This window comes from Anabrus simplex, chromosome 1 (genome assembly GCF_040414725.1).
Source record: "Anabrus simplex isolate iqAnaSimp1 chromosome 1, ASM4041472v1, whole genome shotgun sequence".
Lineage (NCBI taxonomy): Eukaryota > Metazoa > Arthropoda > Insecta > Orthoptera > Tettigoniidae > Anabrus > Anabrus simplex.
The window spans coordinates 1,450,131,996-1,450,153,814 of NC_090265.1; the positions used below are offsets into that span (position 1 = coordinate 1,450,131,996).

General features: G+C 37.4%; 1 protein-coding gene across 2 annotated transcripts in view; it reads left to right on the forward strand.

Moving 5' to 3' along the window:
* LOC136858417 (mitochondrial outer membrane protein SLC25A46) overlaps positions 1-21,819 on the forward strand; it is a 114,385-nt gene that overhangs the window by 31,370 nt on the left and 61,196 nt on the right. The window contains exon 5 of one of the 2 annotated variants that reach the window (XM_067137943.2): positions 175-319. In XM_067137943.2, the coding sequence (XP_066994044.2) occupies positions 175-319 (145 nt within the window). Of the gene's footprint in view, positions 1-174; positions 321-21,819 lie in introns of both variants that reach the window. The other variant, XM_067137944.2, reaches the window with a different exon arrangement.

The window sequence follows — 21,819 nt, forward strand, 5'->3', positions numbered from 1 at the left end:
CTATAAAAGCAAGGGGGAAAAGGGGGTATAATACACAAGGAAGTACAGTATTTTTTATTTGTGGCGGTCATCTTCCAGGAGTGCAATAATTGCTGTCAGTTGTAAATTGTAAAGGGAACTTACTTTGCTTTTCATTATAGTCATCAGATGTTCTATCTAATTTCTTGTTAACAGCACATCTCTGGTCATTATCACACCTTTCTACTCAGCCAGCCTGGTGGAGACTGTTCAAAGTGAAATTGCAAGTGAGAGACCTGGTATGTTCAATGTGTTTAAAGAAGGCATTTGTCGTCTTGTAAGCTGGGGAGCACCACAGAAAGGTAAGCCCTTGTGGAAGTTTACCCATATTTTTCCATTTTTATTACTGTGTAGCTGGAAGCTGATTTTCAATATTTGTGTTTATGGGGTAATTATCTAATCTTATTATTTGTGAGTACTCTGTAATAATACACTGTTCAAAAGAATTAACAGAATGTTTTGGAGTGTCTGGTCTGTTACAGTACTTATGTCACATTTTGTACCAGTAGCCTTATTGCACAATCTGAGACCTTGTATATTCAAAGCAGGAAACATCTGAGTCATACCATCTATGTAGTCCTAATCCTTGCAATGCAGTGCCAAGAGACCCCTCAAAATAAAGTGAATACAGTGAAACCTTGTTAGTACGTTCCTCATTAACATGTTTTCCCCACTTAGCATGTCATATTAAATCTGTATAAAAAATACCTCATTTAACACGCCACGATTTTTCGTCTTTGCCGTTTAGTACGATTATATATTCCCCAGACCCGAAAATCTTCTTTGTCATCCCTTGTGTATGGAATGTTATTTCCAACAGAGATAAGAGCCCTCACCACGGATTGGTCGGAGAAAGTTGCACGATAAGAGGAAATGACCTTGAATTTTCGAACACCAAGTACAGTAGAAGTCCGCTATAGCGAGTACGGCATATAACGAGAACTCCGTTATAGCGACGACTTTTTTCTGTCCCTTCAAAATTCCTATATTAAACTGTGTATCGTTCTTCGGTTACAGCGAGAACCCTATCAGTGGCGCATCCGTTATTACGAGCGATTAAGCGCACGCGATTTTTTCCATTACTGATATACATTCACCCCAGCGATGATATTGCATGCAATCGATTACCTTCGGCATTGTTTCCTCGCTATGTGCACTAGTGATTTCTCTCGTCGACATTCGAAGGCGATGTCGGAGTCGATTAATAATATCCGCCGACAGCTGTTCCGTAAAGAAAATTTGAAATGAAAGAGAGGATATTTTCGTAATAAATGCGTAAATAATGTGTCCGATAACGGTTGTTAACTCGTTAAAAATGAAGGCTGACTAAACGACCGTTTAATTTTGAGGCTAAATACTGCAATTAAGAATGGGATACACCTCGAGATATGGCAGAGTGTTTAATTGATTTCATAGGTTAGTTTGTATTTTGTCGCGTCTGGTTAAATTACGGAAAGGCTATTATGAAAATGTATAACGAGAAAGGTATAATTTCTCTACCGGCGCTTGAAGTGTGTTTTCATCATACGTATAGTACGGTAAAGTGAGGATACGTGACGCTGTTTGAATGAGAAAACTGAAACGTTTGCAACAAAATGCGATCGATCATCTTCGGTACGGTATAGTTTTCTCACTTTGTGCATTTGCGAGCTCTCTCGTTAACATTCAAAGGCGATGGAGTTGATTAGTAATACCCATCGACTGCTGTTCTCTAAAGAAAATTCGAAATGAAAGGGTATAACACGTTTTCATAATAAATGCGTAAATAACGTGGTCGATAGCAGTTCTTAACTCGTAAAAATAAAGACTGAATAAACGATATCTTAATTTTAGTGTTAGATACGGAAATTACGTGAGAATGTCATACACCTCAAGATATGGCAGAGTACATCACTGATTTCAGAGGATATTTCATATCTTCTCGCGTCTAGTTATGGCTATTTACATGTCAATTTTTTGTGAGGAGGTTATTTCTCTGCATGCGTTTCAAATATGTTTTCATGATAGGCTACATACACGGTTAGGTTAGGTGACGCTGTTTGAAGAAGAAAGCTGAGGTGTTTGCCACAGAAATCTCTGGAGTGATACCGTATTTCTCTGAATCCAAGACTTTTTTTTCCTCAGAATCTCATGCGAAAACTCAAGGGTTGTTGCATTCGCGGCCTAACAGTATGTTAATGGATACCACTGGCAACTACCGTGGTAACCATGCTGCTTATTTTCACATGCGCACAGAACTCATTGACAATAAACGACCGCCTCTTTACTACACATCGCTACCGGTTGTACAGTGTACAGTGCCTGTGTGTTTCTCAAATCTGCAGAATGGCATCAAAACACGCGACCCTTCGAATTCTTAGAAAAACCATGTCTACTCAGTGGCAGAGTCATAACGCGTCTATTGTACTTGACGCTTAGTAAAATTAAGGTTTATAGAGAACAGGAATATATTCGTGATGGATAGTCGTATTGTAAAGATATGTGGAAAAGGTATTGCCGGCAAATTTTCAACGGGTTCTAGTCGATATTATGGAGCTAATTTTAAGTTAATGTTTATTAAACACTCGGAAATGTAGAAAAATTGTGCAGCCGCGAGAAAATACGGCATAGGCCTAACTAAAGCCAATATTTTGAGTTAGCGTGCAGACAAAAAGCCAAAAAAATGCGTACTGTACAAAAATGCATTCAGTGGTCCGCAACAAGGACGCTTTAAAGAAGTCGATGATGAAATTGTGAGGTATGAGCACGAAAAACGCAAGGGCGGTTGGCCATACCGAGGCGCAATAAACTCGTTCGTTGACTTTCAACGTTCGCGATTAGGCCTATACATCGCTAGCCGTTGAATGTGGCCGCACCCGACAAGCGAGACGTGCGTGTAGCGGTAGCCGGTTATATCTGACGGTGCATAAAAGTAACAGTTTTATAGGCAGCGAGAATAATTTCCCGATGGATCGTTGTATTGAAGAGACGCATGGAACAAGTATTGCCGGAAAATTTTCAACGAGTTCTCTTCGATATTATGATGCCAATGTTAAGTTAATGGTCCTTTAACCCGCGGAAATAAAGAATAATTGTGCAGCCGCAAAAAAAGAAGTACGGCGTGACGCAAGTCAATGTTCGGCGTCCAAAAATGCGTAGGCCTGTATGATTTTACAAACTTGTTTTTGAGCCTGATTTAAATTTTTTAAAGGAAAAAGTGGGGTTCATCTTGGATTCGGAGAAATACGGAACTATATTTTTTTCAGAATGAAATTAAACATACATTTTCACGTAGTATCGGATTACGAAAAATAACAAACAAGTAAGCCATAGTGTGGTTATCATCTGCGGAAACGCAAGTTTAGAACAAACGGATTGCCGTTTCATACCGATTTTAAAGTGCATGAAGGGTTTTCCGACTTTTATACAAAAATCGGATATAACGACAATCCGTTATAGCGAGTAAATTTTTCGCTGTTGTGAATTCTTGCTATAACGGACTTATACTGTATATTGCGCCTTCGAGGGGCAAGCTGTTAGCTTAGGTAAAGTTGAGTTTTGCGTCACTGATTGGCAGCAAAGACTTACACTAGAACAAGACAGGACAGTGCTAAGTTAAAGCACAGTAATAGATTCCACTGCAGTTAGGAGCGCTGAATTGAGTTTTCACATCTTATTTATTTTTTCCCCTTTTTCATATCTGTCATGTTGACATACATAGCTTATGAACAAATATGAAGATTTGAAACTTCCACCTAATCAATACATATATTTATATATTATTGTTCTACAGCACCGGTTTCGACCTTGTGAAGGTCATCTTCAGCTGACAATCATAACATACAATTAAAACATCACAATAAGAATGTCACATGGTATGGGTGAAATATAGTCATTACAATTGTTCTAGTTTAAATAATCGTCTACAATAACTGATATAATAATTAAAAAGTTAACATTACTGTATGTACATGAATGATGTATGTTAAAATATGTTTTCTTAAATTATAAAGGTGTCACATAGTATGGATAAAAACGTTATCAAATGTTTTTCTTCTTATCTTCGTCTACGTTAATCGGTATGAGAGTTAAAACTTTGCACTACTATTATGAGCACAGGTGATATATGTTGAATATACAATATTCTTGAATTGTGAACTGTCCACTGTTCCACATTAAAACTTATAGCTAGATGAATAAAACATTTTGAAGTACAGATTAATTCTTGTGGCATGTTGTATATGCGACTATGTTATATGATCAGCTGTGTTCGTCTACTGGTGGTATAGTAGTATGAATTTCTTGAAGTAATATGAACACTTATGTTGAAATCAGGTAGTTGTCCGGTGTTTAGTGCGGGACTTCGTCGATATATACACAAAGCTTATAGTTTTTACTAAGACTGAATTGACCATAAAATACGGTATATAAATGTAGATAAGTTGTTGTTTTAGTGACGTGATTCCTTTAGTTTTATGTTACTGTATTTGATTTCGTCAAATGTCAATATGTATTATAATACTTGATTTCAACATATTTTTGTGTTTTTAGTTAGCGTGAAAGCTTCTTTCTTCACTTTGTGTTGTAGGACGTATATTGTGCCTGTAAATAGAAATAAAGTGTAAGAAATGTTGCGTCTGCCAAGTTTGTTTTGAAGTTGGAATGGGTGTGCGTGTACTTACTGTAGATGTTGACACTAGATGTGTGCTATTCAGCAGCACGTCGAGCACTGTTCCGTGTTTGTTTGAAGTTGCTGCTTGTGGCTGCGGAGTGAAGTTCGGAGGGGTAGGAGGAGCGGCTGTTGAGGAAGTAGGACAGGAGCTGGGGGTGTCTTATGGTAGTTCTTTTATGTGTATCGGGTCTTGCTTTTTGATTTTCTTTAGGTAATTATTTTTTAGGAAAAGGATGACTGCATTGAAAAGAATGTTCACTTTGTCCGTTATTTCATTTAAATTAAAGTTTGGATTGGCGTATTGATCTAGATCGATATAGAATTCTTCCATTATATTGAGTAAAGGACTCTTGGGGTTAGTGCTTAGAATTTGCATATCGTTTTCAATGTTTGTAAATTTATGTTTGAAGTCTTCAATGTGTTGGCCTATGGCTGAGAAATGACTGTGTTTTATTGCGTTAATATGTTCATTGTAACGTATCTGAAAGTTCCTTCCAGTACGTCCGATATAACCGGCTTTACATATATCACATATATCACCTGTGCACATAATAGTAGTGCAAAGTTTTAACTCTCATACCGATTAACGTAGACGAAGATAAGACGAAAAACATTTGATAACGTTTTTATCCAGACTATGTGACACCTTTATAATTTAAGAAAACATATCTATAATATTATAAAAGGAAGTGTTTGTCTGTCTGTGTGTGTGTGTGTCTGTGCGCGATGCCCAGCAAAATTTACAGCACGTAGAGATCTGAAATTTTGAACATAGGTAGATGAAAAGGGGTCCCAATGCACCTCGAAGCCGGAATTTTCATTTTCGCTTTCGTTCGTGAGTTATGAACGAAAAACCATCGGAAAACGTGCATTGGGATATGAAAATCCAACGTGCTGTCACCAAGATTAAATGCGTAGAGTCGCTGTCGCTAGGCAACACACATAAGATAGGTAGAGAACACAATATTCAAGGAGCCATTTTACGTCCAGGACGTAGGAAGCTGTTTTTTGGTCTTATATGGTGGGAGGGCATATGATTCGTCCGTCGGATCGGGACGTTAAGTCTTGAGTTATTTGAGATGAATGGGCTATGTGCCGGCGCCGGGTTTCATCCTCTTCATTCTTGCTATCATATATCATGTCATTCATTTCTTTCAACAAGCAACTTTTACAAGAATTACCCGATGTTCTACACAGTTACAAGTCTATCGACTACATGACAGAGCTTCGAAAGACCTGGAGTCACCTGGAGTACCCTCGACATCTTAGAGGGGACAATTGTGGCACCAATTATCCTTCTTAAGTATAAGACCTGCCCTCTGCAATGAACACGTCTCTGAAACTGACGACTAATATTATTGAAGCCATTTTCATGATTGGGCATGCCGCGAGCGAAGTAATATTCATTCCTCGGATTCGATTAATTTCTTCGGATGTACAGTTTAAGTTTAGATGTCTGCAGTGTTCAAAATAAAATAATGTAATAATAAAGCAAGCATAATCTTCTTCTTCTTACTATCTTACTATATATAAAAATGTATGTATGTATGTGTGTAAATGACACATCTCCTCCTAAACCACTGGCGCAATTTCAATCAAATTTTGAACACTTATTATTTGCTATCTGAAAACGAGCACTGTGGGGGTAAGCCACCACTAGCCCCCTTAGGGGTGGGGGGTTAGGGGTTCATGTAAAAACATAATAGAAAATAGTGTCGAATCCATAATTTTTGGGGTCGCTGATGTGAATAGTGGCACTTCGTATTTTTTAAAAGTCAAATTTCTGCTCCCATTTGGGTGGGGGGCGAGGGGGGGACTGATGATGGATGTATGTGTGTAAATGACGCATCTCCTCCTAAACCACTGGAGCAATTTCAATCAAATTTTGAAACTTATTCTTTGCTATCTGGAGATGTGCACTGTGGGGGTAAGCCACTTCTAGCCCCCTTAGGGGTGGGGGGTTAGGGGGGTCAGGAAAAAATAATCGAAAATACTGACGAATACATAGTTTTCGGGGTCGTCGAGGTGAATTGTACACTCCGGATTTTTAGTATCAGGAGAACCACGTGGGGGTAAGACAGCCCAGGAAACCTTTGGGGCAGTGGGGGGCAAGGGGTCAGATATACAAATTAACGAAAATAGTGTCGAATCCATACTTTTCGGGGTCGCTGAGATGAATAGTGACACTCTGGGTTTTTTAAAGTCCAAGTTCAGCCCCCTTTGGAGGGTGAGGGGGGACTGATATATAAAAATAAATGAAAATGGATGTATGTATGTTTGTAAATGATATATCTCCTTCTAAACCACTGGAGCAATTTCAGTCAGCCCCCTTTGGAGGGTGAGGGGGGACTGATATATAAAAATAAATGAAAATGGATTGTATGTATGTATGTATGTATGTTTGTAAATGATACATCTCCTTCTAAACCACTGGAGCAATTTCAGTCAAATTTTGAACACGTATTATTTGCTATCCGGAGACGAGCACTGTGAGGGTAAGCCACCTCTAACCCCCTTAGGAGTGGGGGTTAGGGGGATCTGGTGAAAAATAATCAAAAATAGTGTCAAATCCGTAGTTTTTTGGGTCGCTGAGGTGAATAGTGACACTCCCGATTTTTTTAAAAGTCAAATTTCTGCTCCCATTTAGGTGGGGGGCGAGGGGGGACTAATGATGGATGTATGTGTGTAAATGACACATCTCCTCCTAAACCACTGGAGCAATTTCAATCAAATTTTTAACACATATTATTTGCTATCTGAAGACGAGCACTGTGTGGGTAAGCCACCAGTAGCCCCCTTAGGGGTGGAGGTAAAGGGTTTCAGGTAAAAACATAATAGAAAATAGTGTCGAATCCATAGTTTTTGGGGTCGCTGAGGTGAATAGTGGCACTCCCGATTTTTAAAGTCAAATTTCTGCTCCCATTTGGGTGGGGGGCGAGGGGGGGACTGATGATGGATGTATGTGTGTAAATGACACACCTCCTCCTAAACCACTGGAGCAATTTCATTCAAATTTTGAAACTTATTCTTTACTATCTGGAGACGAGCACTGTGAGAGTAAGCCACCTCTAGCCCCCTTAGGGGTGGGGGTTAGGCGTGATAAGTAAAATAATAATCGAAAATAGTGTCGAATCCATAGTTTTGGGGTCGCTGAGGTGAATAGTGACACTCTGGATTTTTAAAAAGTCAAATTTCTGCTCCCATTTGGGTGGGGGGCGAGGGGGGACTGATATATAAAATTAAATGAAAATGGTGTCGAATACATAGTTTTCGGGGTCGTCGAGGTGAATTGTATACTCCGGATTTTTAGTATCAGGAGACAAACCACGTGGGGATAAGACAGCCCAGGAAACCTTAGGGGCGGAGGGGGGGTCAAGTGGGTCATACATACAAATTAACGAAATTAGTGTCGAATCCATACTTTTCGGGGTCGTTGAGATGAGTAGTGACACTCCGGTGTTTTTGAAGTCAAAGTTCAGCCCCCTTTGGGGGGTGAGGGTGAGTGATATATAAAAATAAACGAAAATAGTGTCGAATATATAGTTTTCGGGGTCGCCGTGGTGAATTGTACACTTCGGATTTTTAGTATCAGGAGATAAACCACGTGGGGGTAAGACAGCACAGGAACCCTTAGGGGCGGGGGCTGAGGGATTAGATATACAAATTAAAGAAAATAGTGTTGAAATCATACTTTTCGGGGTCTTAGGGATGAATAGTGACACTCGGGATTTTTAGTATAAGGAGACAAACCACGTGGGGGTAATACACCCCATGAAACCATAGGGGCAGGGGGCAAGGGGGCTCTGATAAAAAATCATCAAAAGTAGTGTCGAATCCATACTTTTCGTGGTCGCTGAGATGAATAGTCACACTTCGGAAATAAGTCCAAGTTCAGCCCCCTTCGTGGTAGGGGGCGATGGGAAAGTGATATATGAAAATAATCGAAAAGAGTGTCGAATCCATAGTTGTCGGGGTCGCTGAGATGAATAGTGAGACTCCGGATATTTTATAAGTTCATCCCCCTTTGGGGTGGGTGGCGACGGGGGAGTGATCTATAAAATTAATCGAAAATAGTGTCGAATACATAGTTTTCAGGGTCGCCGAGGTGAATTGTACGCTTCGGATTTTTAGTATCAAGAGACAAACCACGTGGGGGTAGGACACCCCAGGACCATTCGGGGGGGGCAGGGGGTTAGACATATTGCACCCTACGGGTCAGGGTGACCACAGTATTTTCCCAACTAGTCAGTTACATATCTCAGGGTATTCATGCCTCTAGAAAAATGGTTAATTTTTCTATGTTTTGGTTTAACGTGTGTTCAAAGAGAAAGTAACGGTATCATACGCGGTTCAGAATTACGTAATTCAACGCTCAGTAATGGATTTTGCGAACATAAACTTCAGTCAACCTTTCGAAAAACATATTCGCATAACGAGAACCTCACTCACTAAGTACAACTACTGACTACCATTATAAATGAAAACTCATTCCATTCTATAAAAATGAATCAAGAAACACATTTATTAAACTATCAAGATTCGCGAAAGAAATGGTTAATGTCAAATATTGCTCATAATCTTCCAATTATCAACCTAATAAATAAATATTTTAATTACTGAATCAAATATTCTAGGTCAGCGCTGCCTTACTCCTAAACTAAGTTTACATATCTTAACACTCTGGGTCGCGTATTCCTGAAATGAATTGTTGCTTTGTTTCATCTTCCTATTAAAATTTACATCTGGTCACTTAAGTATATATTACATCAAAGTCTTCAGACCACGGTCAAAATTCGGTATATCAATAAGTTATTCCATCACTCACGGTGTTAATTATACACCCTCATCAAAAGTACAACCATTACATTGTTCAAGTTATCGCAGAAATGAACTGAATTTGAATAAAGTGTCCTGAATACAAATATCAGTGACCTAAGTTACATTGAAAATTATCTGAGTTCGTTGGTGCAGACTACAGTGAAGAAAATGAAATATTGAATGACGCACTAAGTTTCTCGGTCCGATTGCCACTTAAATTACGGCTCCTAACTAGATATTCGCTCTAATAATATTTCAGATTAACAAAACATCGATGATATCCTACGTAAATCTCAAATAATTTCCCTACTCTAGCTAGATAATTTCTTATGTAACGTATTCCAGTTCAATATACACATAGCCAATAAGCATTTCTCATATATAGATGTGCAAATGCCTACACAAAGATATTTCAACACTACATTATCATACTAGTTGCATACAAGTTTGATCTTCCACGCAATTACCATTCATTCAGAATATGATACAATCATGTATTCATTTACCCATCACCGGTTGTTATTATTGTCAAACCACTTTCACACTTCATTAAAATATGCGTAATTTTATTGTCCATACCTTGCTATAGTTCCTCCCTGGGGCATACTTATATTCCGTAGTCGCTTTACATGTGCTCCTACATCGCACATTATATATATCATACACGTTTTACTCCCTGTTAATCTGCGCAATATATCATTTAAAATACCATATATACTTCCATTATTTCATTATTAACCTTCAATTCAACCCATATTTAATTCATTTAACATCTATAATTACCGCGTTTAACCTCCAATATTAATTAAACACAACGATACGTATCTCTTCAATAGCGCAGAATTCGTTCCTCGAAACGCATTTTGTCATACTATTCAACATATAACCCCAAATTCAGTATCTATTCTTTCAATATATTCACACAGCAAAGAGTATGGTAATTTAACTTAACCAATTCAAACATGCATCCCTCTGTGACGTAACTGGGTTTGACTGGTATTACATCACTCATGGATCTTTCTAACTAACCGGGATTCTTTGAAAACAGCTGTTACACTATGTCACATTTTTAAATCGTATTCCTTCATCCTTGGATAAAATAATGTAGTAAACACGTTACCATTCTGTCACGAGATATCGTCTTAAATATTTCACACTGCACTTTCTTATATTCACTGCACACTTAATTATCTCACGCTTAGGCTATTCAGATCTATTGCATATACTGGTAATACTCTACATAAGAAATTATACTACTTAATACTATTACTTAGCTCGCCATTCAATATCTCGGGCCTTAGTTGCTCTTCGGTCTGGTCGCAGGCCTTGGATTGGGAACTGGGCAGGATCTCCACCACTGGTATCTCAGGTAGAGTGACCTCCTCCACACGGGTCGGGTGGTTTTAACAGCCAGGATGACATCTCCCTCCAGGTTGGTCTATGCCGATTTAGCAAGCCATCATCTGTTCAGGAACACAGTAGATAATATGCGTCGATTCTGGAAAATATGAATTCATCATGGTTCTGCGTAGTATATATATATTTTTTATAGTGATTGCTTCTTTATTTAGGCTGTCCTTGCTATTATTTCCACTAAATATAGCTCAACCTCGAGCTCTCACGTCTCAATCAACTTCTTGTTTCCAAACGACTTTGCGTCTAAGTATTTGGACGGACTTTTCAAAATTTCTGGATTTTATTCCCTCTTTACGGTATTTCAACGTTTATCTCTTCGTTTCGTTCAATATTTCCGTCCTCTCAGCTTAAAATTTCACGTTAGATATTGCAAATTTTGCTTATTTTTGAGAGCGATGTTCAGGATATCTTGTCCTTACCACGTCAATTTTTTAAGTCCGTTTTTATAATAATCTGTTTGATCCTTCTTATTTTTTTAAAAACAATTCTATCGATTCTACACCATTGTACACCGCCTTCATAGTGGTAGGTTTAAGTTAGTCATGGCCTTCTAGCATACATCAATATCGATACCCTATTACACATTTCTTTGCCTTGGCTGGCCTCTACCTTCTGTAGGCGCCATTTTTAATACGTCCAGTAAATGCATCGGGGTACAATATGTAGCATTGAAAGTAGTGTCGAATCAATACTTTTCAGGCTCGCTGAAATGAATAGCAACACTGCGGGATTTTTTAATGTCCAAGTTCAGCCCTCTTCGTTGGGTGGGTGGATGGGGGAGTGATATATAAAAATAATAGAAAATACTGTCGAATACATAGTTTTCGGGGTCGCTGAGATGAATAGTGACATTCCGGAATTTAATATCAGAAGACGAACCATGTGGGGGTAATACACCCCAGGAAACATTAGTGGCGATGGGCGAGGTGCTGAGATATACAAATCATCGAATGTAGCGTCGAATCCATACTTTTCGGGGTCGCTGACATGAATAATGGCAATTCGGAATTTTTTAAAGTTCAGCCCCCTTCGTGGTGGGTGGCAATTGAAGCGTGATATATAAAAATAAACGAAAATGATGTTGAATCCATAGTTGTCGGGGTTGCTGAGATGATTGGTGAGACCCCGAATATTTTACAAGTCCAAGTTCATTCCCCTTTCTGGTGGGGGCTGAGGGGATTCAGATTTAAAAATAATCCAAAATAGTGTCGAAGCCATAGCTTTCGGGGTCGCTGAGATGAATAGTAACATTCCCGTTTTTTTTAACTCTAAGTTTAACCCCCTTTAGGGGGCGAGGGGGAGTGAGATATAATAATAATCGAATATACTGCCTAATCCATAGTTTTCCGGGTCGCTGAGATGAATAGTAACATTCCGGATTTTTAAAGTCCAGCTTCAGCCCCCTTTGGCATAAAGGGTGAGAAAGTGTGAAAAAATAAATTGTCAAGAATGCCCAAGGTAATAGACGTGTGTATGTTCCAGTATGACTTTCAAGTATGACTTACTGCCTGGAAAACATACTGTGGGAGTAAGACGCCCCTAGAACCACTTCGGAAGCGGGTGAAATATATAATCCATATTAATAAATAGAAGTCAGTTTGGCGCGATATATATATATACTGTACTATACATATATAAATTAAGGCATAAAAATGAAAACAGACGTGAATTAATGAGACCATTCTAGGCATCCCAGAAACTTAAAACTTGGTACCAGACAACCTGATGACTTGAGGATCCTTAGAAAAATCTAAAATTCTCAAAATTCTCTGAGAGGGACACGTTGGGAGTTTCAAATCTGCATAAGAACACAGTCGGTGATATTTATCCAGAACGATAACCTATAGGTTTCATGGGCTTAAAAGTTTCCTGAAAGTCTTAATTTTTAACCCCCTCCCCCATATCAAGATGGCAGCACAATCTCCCAGACAAGTTAGAAAATAGAAATTTGGCAAAATTTTAGCTTTTTGCCTGTAACCGATGGAAAATTTTCGAGTTGTTCAAAAAATTTATTTTCTACCCCCCAAAAATATCGAAATATTGAGGCAATTTTAATGACGGTGCAGACCTTCCTTTCGAGGTAGTTGGTAGCTGAACGGTAAGTCGTATCACAAAACAGATGGCACAATCTCTGTTCAATTTGGAGTGATTTACAACTTTGGTCCTATGACTTTTTGTCGTATCTCTATCCCTTATGATAAATTTGGCTCTATTTCTGGATTTACGTAAATTTTGCACTTTGTACACGTATAACTGATGGTTTGAGCTACTTATAGGAAAGATGGGATCATCAAATTATACTCGAATATTGGCCCACCCAGCCAAATTCTATGTCTGAAGCTGTCGCGTAAGTATCTGAAAATTAATTCACTGTGTGAAAACCTTACACAAATTTCACCCTATTCAACGTTTCTAAATTATCTTGCCTTTAAATAGAGGAGATACGAGGAAATATCATAGGGCCAGCCATTTAAGTAGCGTTTTTCCATATGAATGAACCGTTTAGCAGCAGTTATTCTGTAAATGAAGGTGAACATGCATATACTTCCGTATGTCGATCTACATTTATTAATTTAAGTCGATTTGTAGCGATCTAGAAAGGGGTGTGTCTTAGATTGTAGTTAATACTTTATAAATCAATGGTGACTCTCAGCAGGAGGGCGTCTGCTGTTGTAATTAGTACTTCCCACATCGACTTTAACTAGCAATAGGAATGGGATAGTTCTCCAACGCCTGTGTACCATAGTAATGCATAATTCCCTTCTTGATTTGACTAGCAGAAGGCAAGGGAGCGTGCATTTTTAAAAACTCTTTTACCTGATTCTCTTTATCATTAGATATAGGTGCCCCAGATTATAAACAAATTTGCCCATCAAAATGTGACTGACGTTACGCATAGTGAACTGCGGCAGACAAGTGGACCTGTCGTTATCATCACAACCCTGCAACTCACACATCACATTGGAAACAACATCTGCGGACCTCCCTATGCTTTTTCTTGGATAACGCCAAGAGACATGCAATTTAAAAAATTTATTCACTTCGTGTACAGCAATTTACTTCGATATCCGTATACATTGTAGAATACCGTAGCGAAGCACGGGTACATTTGCTAGTTTTAACATGCATCATTCATGTACATACAGTAATGTTAACTTTTTAATTATTATATCAGTTATTGGAGACGATTATTTAAACTAGAACAATTGTAATGACTATATTTCACCCATACCATGTGACATTCTTATTGTGATGTTTTAATTGTATGTTATGATTGTCAGCTGAAGATGACCTTCACAAGGTCGAAACCGGTACTGTAGAACAATAATATATAAATATATGTATTGATTAGGTGGAAGCTTCAAATCTTCATATTTGTGAATATAATCAATACGGAAATGAAACTTACAGATTATGATATAACAACCAACCAGGCAAAGCAAACTGACTACAGATATAAAAATGTGGAAATCAAAATAACAAATGTAGTCAAAAGCATCACCTTTCTAAAAGAATGTCTATTAAATGAACTAACGCCTAAATTCCTCAAAAAATTCAACAAGAAACACCAACCAAACTCGTAACACACAGAAAAAGACCAATAAAATTTGGCTGAAAGAAGAAATAAAATTTTTATATAGGAAAAAACAACACCTTAACATACAACTTTATGAAGCACATCTGAAAGCTTCCCACGACTTACCAGACAGTTACTGGGACAATTTTCAACAAATAACTAATGAAAAATTAACAAATATAACCATTCAAAAACAGAACACATTAAATAAGAAATTAAATGCACTGAAACAATCACAAAGTCATAATACACAAAATGATGTTCCTAACAGCAACTACCCTATTAGACCTAATAACAGCAACCAACACACATTCCATCCACCAATGAAAAATCTAACAGATACGACCTTCGACGAAACAGAATCCATTATACTGAGTAAGGGACCCAAACATAATTGGGGAAACCCTTTAGCCTTCCAGAATATCACTACAATCATTACGGAAACCGAGAATGCCATAAATAAAATTCCTTACGAACAACATGATGAATTTAGATACGAAATTAGGAAAAGATTACCACAGTACATCAACAGAATCAGTAATGATAATAGCAACAAAGGTACTATGAACAACATACAAATTAAAAAACTCAAAAACAAAATTAAACAGAACAATTTACTAATAACTAAACCAGATAAAGGCAATACTACTGTCATCATGGACAAAAACGAATACATAGCCAAAACCAAACTTTGCTTTCTAGATAACACCTTTCAAATCAAAAACAAAGACCCAACAAACAGTATCCAAAGAAATCTTAAAACATTACTGAAAAATACTCATTTATTTTCTTCTAAATGAACAAGAAACTGCAAAACTTATCGCAATGAACCCCAGATTACCGACCGCTAAAACCTACCCGAAAATTCACAAAGACAACGTCCCAATGAGACCTATAATAAATTACAGACAGAGTCCAACTTACAAACTGTCACAATTCATCCAAACATTTCTTAAAAGACACTATGTATTTTTAGCAAAAAGACCAGTATGAAATTCAGTAGACTTCTGTAATATCACAAAAGAAATGAAAATCGAACAACACCACAGATTAGCATCATATGATATAATAAACATGTACCCAAACGTACCCACACAAAAAACCATAAAAATAATAGAATCTAATCTTAAAAACCACAGCAAACTCAGTATCCTTGAAATACAAGTTTATAAAATTACTCCAGTTCGCTACCTATAATAATTATTTCAAATTTCATGACACCATATATCAACAACAAGGCTTACCAATGGGATCCCCAACATCAGGCATACTAGTCGAAATTGACATAGATTACTTAGAACAACAAGAAATCAACAAAATAGACCATATTCTTTTCTGGTGTAGATTTGTAGATGATATCTTTGTCATAATAGACAATAGATATACTAATGAAACCAAAATATTAGAACAACTAAATGAAATAGATCCGCACATAAAATTCACCATGGAAACAGAAAACAACCATACTATAAATTACCTAGACATATCTATAACCGGACACGAAAGTCATTTATCATATAAAATATACAGAAAGCCCACACGTACGTCCAACACAATAAAAATAGACTCCATCCACCCTAACGCACACAAGAAAGCAGCATACCATAGTATGATATATAGAGCTTTTAATATACCACTAACACAAGAAGAACTAAACAAAGAACTTAACCTGATTCATGAAATAGCCAGACAAAACAGATACAAAAAAGAAATGATCAACAAAATCATATACAAAGTAAAAAATCAACCCAAATCAAAACTAATCAGAACAGACAAAACTAAGAAAGACTACATACTGTTCACTTTCAACAACACCCACGTATATCCCATAACGAACATCTTCGGGAAACGAAATCTAAAAATGATCTACAGAACTACATATAACAATGCCAATATCTTCCACAACTCCAATTCCATTAACAACAATAATAATAAATACAGTCACACAGGAGTATATCGTATGAAGTGTAACAACTGTGAAGCCAGTTATATCAGATGTACTGGAAGGAACTTTCAGATACGTTACAATGAACATATTAACGCAATAAAACAATCATTTCTCAGCCATAGGCCAACATATTGAAGACTTCAAACATAAATTTACAAACATTGAAAACGATATGCAAATTCTAAGCACTAACTCCAAGAGTCCCTTACTCAATATAATGGAAGAATACTATATCGATCTAGATCAATACGCCAATCCAGACTTCAATTTAAATGAAATTACGGACAAAGTGAACATTCTTTTCAATGCAGTCATCCCTTTCCTAAAAAATAATTACCTAAAGAGAATCAAAAAGCAAGACCCGATACACATAAAAGAACTGCCAGAAGACAACCCCCGCTCTTGTCCTACGTCCTCAACAGCCGCTCCTCCTACCCCTCCGAACTTCCCCTCCACAGCCACAAGCAGCAACTTCAGGCAAATACGGAACAGTGCTCGACGTGTTGCCGAATAGCACACATCTAGTGTCAACATCTACAGTAAGTACACGCACACCCATTCCAACTTCAAAACAAACTTGGCAGACATAATATTTCTTACACTTTATTTCTATTTACAGATACAATATACGTCCTACAACATACAGTGAAGAAAGAAGCTTTCACGCTAACTAAAAACACAAAAATATGTCGAAATCAAGCATTATAATACATATTGATATGTGACGAAATCGAATGCAGTAACATAAAACTAAAGGCAGCACGTTGCTAAAACAACTTATCTACATTTATATACCGTATTTTATGGTCAATTCAGTCTTAGCATAAACTATAAGCTTTGTGTATATATCGACGAAGTCCCGCACTAAACACCGGACAACTACCTGATTTCAACATAAGTGTTCATATTACTTCAAGAAATTCATACTACTATGCCACTACTAGACGAACACAGCTGATCATATAACATAGTCGCATATACAACACGCCGCAAGAATTATCTGTACTTCAAAATGTTTTATTCATCTAGCTATAAGTTTTAATGTGGAACAGTGGACAGTTCACAATTCAAGAATATTGTATATTCAACATATATCACCTGTGCTCATAATAGTAGTGCAAAGTTTTAACTCTCATACCGATTAACGTAGACGAAGATAAGAAGAAAAACATTTGATAACGTTTTTATCCATACTATGTGACACCTTTATAATTTAAGAAAACATATTTTAACATACATCATTCATGTACATACAGTAATGTTAACTTTTTAATTATTATATCAGTTATTGTAGACGATTATTTAAACTAGAACAATTGTAATGACTATATTTCACCCATACCATGTGACATTCTTATTGTGATGTTTTAATTGTATGTTATGATTGTCAGCTGAAGATGACCTTCACAAGGTCGAAACCGGTGCTGTAGAACAATAATATATAAATATATGTATTGATAAGGTGGAAGCTCCAAATCTTCATATTTGTGAATATAATCAATACGGAAATGAAACTTATAGATTATGATACATAGCTTAGGGCTGGGAGTCACCCGAAATTATGCATCACGGAAGTTACCGCTACAAAATGTGTAACGGAAGTGTAACTGTAGCACCGTTGGTCAATAGTCATGATCGAGAAATGTATCTATGATCATTTGATTTTCTCAAAGGGAAAAGTGGTTAATTTTTTTTTTTTTTTATATATATTCTTTGTTCTATGGAGAGGTCTTTGTTGTCGGTGAGATTGTTGAATAACCCAGCACGCTTCATTGTGCTTGTAGCCTAGTTCGCATTCCAATCAGAAGTTAGAAATTTATTTATTCAAAATCATTCTTTCCAACTTCGGAAATTTTCCTTCGTGCACTCGTTTTCATGTTCTGTTTCTATTTCGCTTATACGCATTTTCTATTTTGTCTTGGTTGCCGACAATAGTGTTCAAAGTAAAAAGTGCTAGTTTTAACGTTCGTGCCAACTCTACACGCTTAAGATGCGGATTCCTATCTACTTCTTGAAGGTTTTTAATTTTTTCTTCATTAGTGAGTGGTTTCACGACCCTTTTCTTATCCATTGCTAGGCAGATACCATATGTACCGCGCTACAGAACTTCTCACAATTATCCTATTAGTCCGTAAGTAGGCTGTCACGCAACAATCTTTTTTTTTTTTTTTTTTTACCACTCAACACAAAAATTGAAGGTAATGCCAATAACTGATCTTGTGATAAGATGGTTTAAATCACTGTGGTACGACTGGAGATAAAATAAGTCTATAGTGCATCAATAGCAGATCTTTGACAGGTCATTTGTGGGGTGCCGTTAAGTAACAAGGCTCCCATATACAGTAGAAGTCCGCTATAGCGAGTACGGCATATAACGAGAAATCTGTTATGGCAGCAACATTTTTCGGTCCCTTCAAAATTCCTATATTAAACTGTGTATCGTCCTTCGGTTACAGCGAGAACCCTATCACTGGCGCATCCGTTATTACGAGCGATTAAGCGCGCACAATTTTTCCGTTACCGATATTTATGCACCCCAGCGATAATATTGCATGCGATCAATTACCTTCGGCATCGTTTCCTCGCTATGTGCACTAGCGATTTGTCTCGTCGATATTCGAAGGCGATGTCGGAGTCGATTAGTAATATCCGTCGACAGTTGTTCCGTAAAGAAAAATCGAAATGAAAGAGAACATATTTTCGTAATAAATGCGTAAATAACGTGTCCGATAACGGTTGTTAACTCGTTAAAATTAAGGCTGACTAAACGACCGGTTGATTTTGAGGCTAAATACTGCAATTACGTAAGAATGGGATACACCTTGAGATATGGCGGAGTGCTCAATTGATTTCAGAGGTTTGGTTTATATTTTGTCGCGTCTGGTTAAATTACGGAAAGGTTAATATGAAAATTTGTAGCGAGAAAGGTATAGTTTCTCTACTGGCGCTTGAAGTGTGTTTTCATCATACGTATAGTACGGTTAAGTTAGGATACGTGATGCTGTTTGAATAAGAAAACGGAAACGTTTGCAACAAAATGCTATCGATCATCTTCGGTACGGTATAGTTTTCTCACTTTGTGCATTTGCGAGCTCTCTCGTTGACATTCAAAGGCGATGTTGGTGTTTATTAGTAATACCCATTGACTGATGTTCTCTAAAGAAAATTCTAAATGAAAGAGAAAAATACGTTTTCGTAATAAATGCGTAAATAACGTGGCCAATAGCAGTTGTTAACTCGTTAAAAATAAAGACTGAAGTAAACGATATCTTAATTTTAATGTTATATACGGAAATTAAGTAAGAATGTGATGCACCTCAAGATATGGCAGAGTACATCACTGATTTCAGAGGATATTTCATATCTTCTCGCGTCTAGTTACGGCTATTTACATGTAAAATTTTCGCGGGGGAGGTTATTTCTCTACATGCGTTTCAAATATGTTTTCATGATAGGCTACATATACGGTTAGGTTAGGTGACGCTCTTTGAATAAGAAAGCTGAGGTGTTTGCCACAGAAATCTCTGTAGTGATACCGTATTTCTCCGAATCCAAGACTTTTTTTTCTCAGAATCTCATGCGAAAACTCAAGGGTTGTTACATTCGCGGCCTCACAGTAAGTTAATGGATACCACTGGCAACTACCGCAGTAACCACGCTGCTTCTTTTCACACGTGCACAGAACTCGTTGACAATAAACGACCGTCTCTTTACTACACATCGCTAGCCGCGACAACCGGTTGTACAGAGCCTGTGTGTTTCTCAAATCTGCAGAATAGCATCAAAGCATGCGACCCTTCAAATTCTTAGAAAAGCCATGGCTACTCAGTGGAAGAGTCATAACGCGTCTATTGTACTTGACGCTTAGTAAAATTAAGGTTTATAGACAGCAGGAATATTTTCGTGATGGATAGTCATATTGTAAAGATACGTGGGAAAGGTATTGCCAGCAAATTTTCAACGGGTTCTAGTCGATATTATGATGCCAATTATAAGTTAATGTTTATTAAACACTCGGAAATATAGAATAATTGTGCAGCCGCAAGAAATTACGGCATAGGCCTAACTAAAGCCAATATTTGGCGTTAGCGTGAAGACAAAGAGCTAAAAAATGCGTACTGTACAAAAAATATGCATTCAGTGGTCCGCAACAAGGACTCTTTAAAGAAGTCGAAGATGAAATTGTGAGGTATGTGCACGAAAAAGCAAGGGTGGAATGGCCATACCGAGGCGCAATAAACTCGTTCATTGAATTTCAACGTTCGCGATTAGACCAGTACATCGCTAGCCACTGAATTTGGCCGAACCCGACAAGCGAGACATGCGTGTAACGACAGCCGGTTATATCTGACGCTGTGTAAAAGTAACAGTTTTATAGACAGCAAGAATAATTTCCTGATGGATCGTTGTATTGTAGAGATGCATGGAATAGGTATTGCCGGAAAATTTGCAACGAGTTCTCTTCGGTAATATGATGCCAATGTTAAGTTAATGGTTAATGTGTAGCTGCCAAAAATAAAGAAATACAGCGTGACGATAGTCAGTTTTCGGCGTCTAAAGATAGTCTAAAAATGTGTAGGCCTACTGTACAACAAGGCATTCATATGATTTTACAAACTTCTTTTTGAGCCTGATTTAAATTTTTTGAAGGAAAAAGTGGGGTTCATCTTGGATTTGGAGATATATGGTACTATATTTTTTTCAGAATGAAATTAAACATACACTTACACGTAGTATCGGATTACGAAACAAACAAGTAAGCCGTAGTGTGGATATCATCTACGGAAATGCAAGTTTTGACAAACTGATTGCTGTTTCATACCGATTTAAAAGTGCATGAAGAGTTTTCAGACTTCTATACAAAAATCGGATATGACGACAATCCGTTATAGCAAGTAAATTTTTCGGTATTATGAATTCTGGCTATAACGGACTTCTACTGTACTGTATGCCTATCCCATTAAAACGTTATGTAAAGATGCAGGCAATGGTAAAGCGATGTACCATTCATACAAAAATACAAACTGCTTGTTTGACAGTTGGCACATTTTTATTATTAACCGTCGAGTCTGTCCGTACCAATGTCCAGTACTGCAGAGGTGCCAACTATTACAAATTGTCCGTAATTATTACAGGTTTCACCTCACGATTACGGAATTACGGTCAAATGAGAAATTACTGCGGAAAAGCTGACTTCACGAAAAAATAATTTTCTACAGGAAAAAAGGAGAAGGAAAAATGTTCAATTCTTTCGAGCCTTTCTCCTAAATCGTCCTCGTTTCAATGCTTGTGAGTTGGCAACGATACTTATTCGATCGTGACTTCCTTTTGCTACCCATAAGCGTTGTAAAATTCATTGTGAAAGAAGGAGTTCAGGTGCTGCTCTTCTCC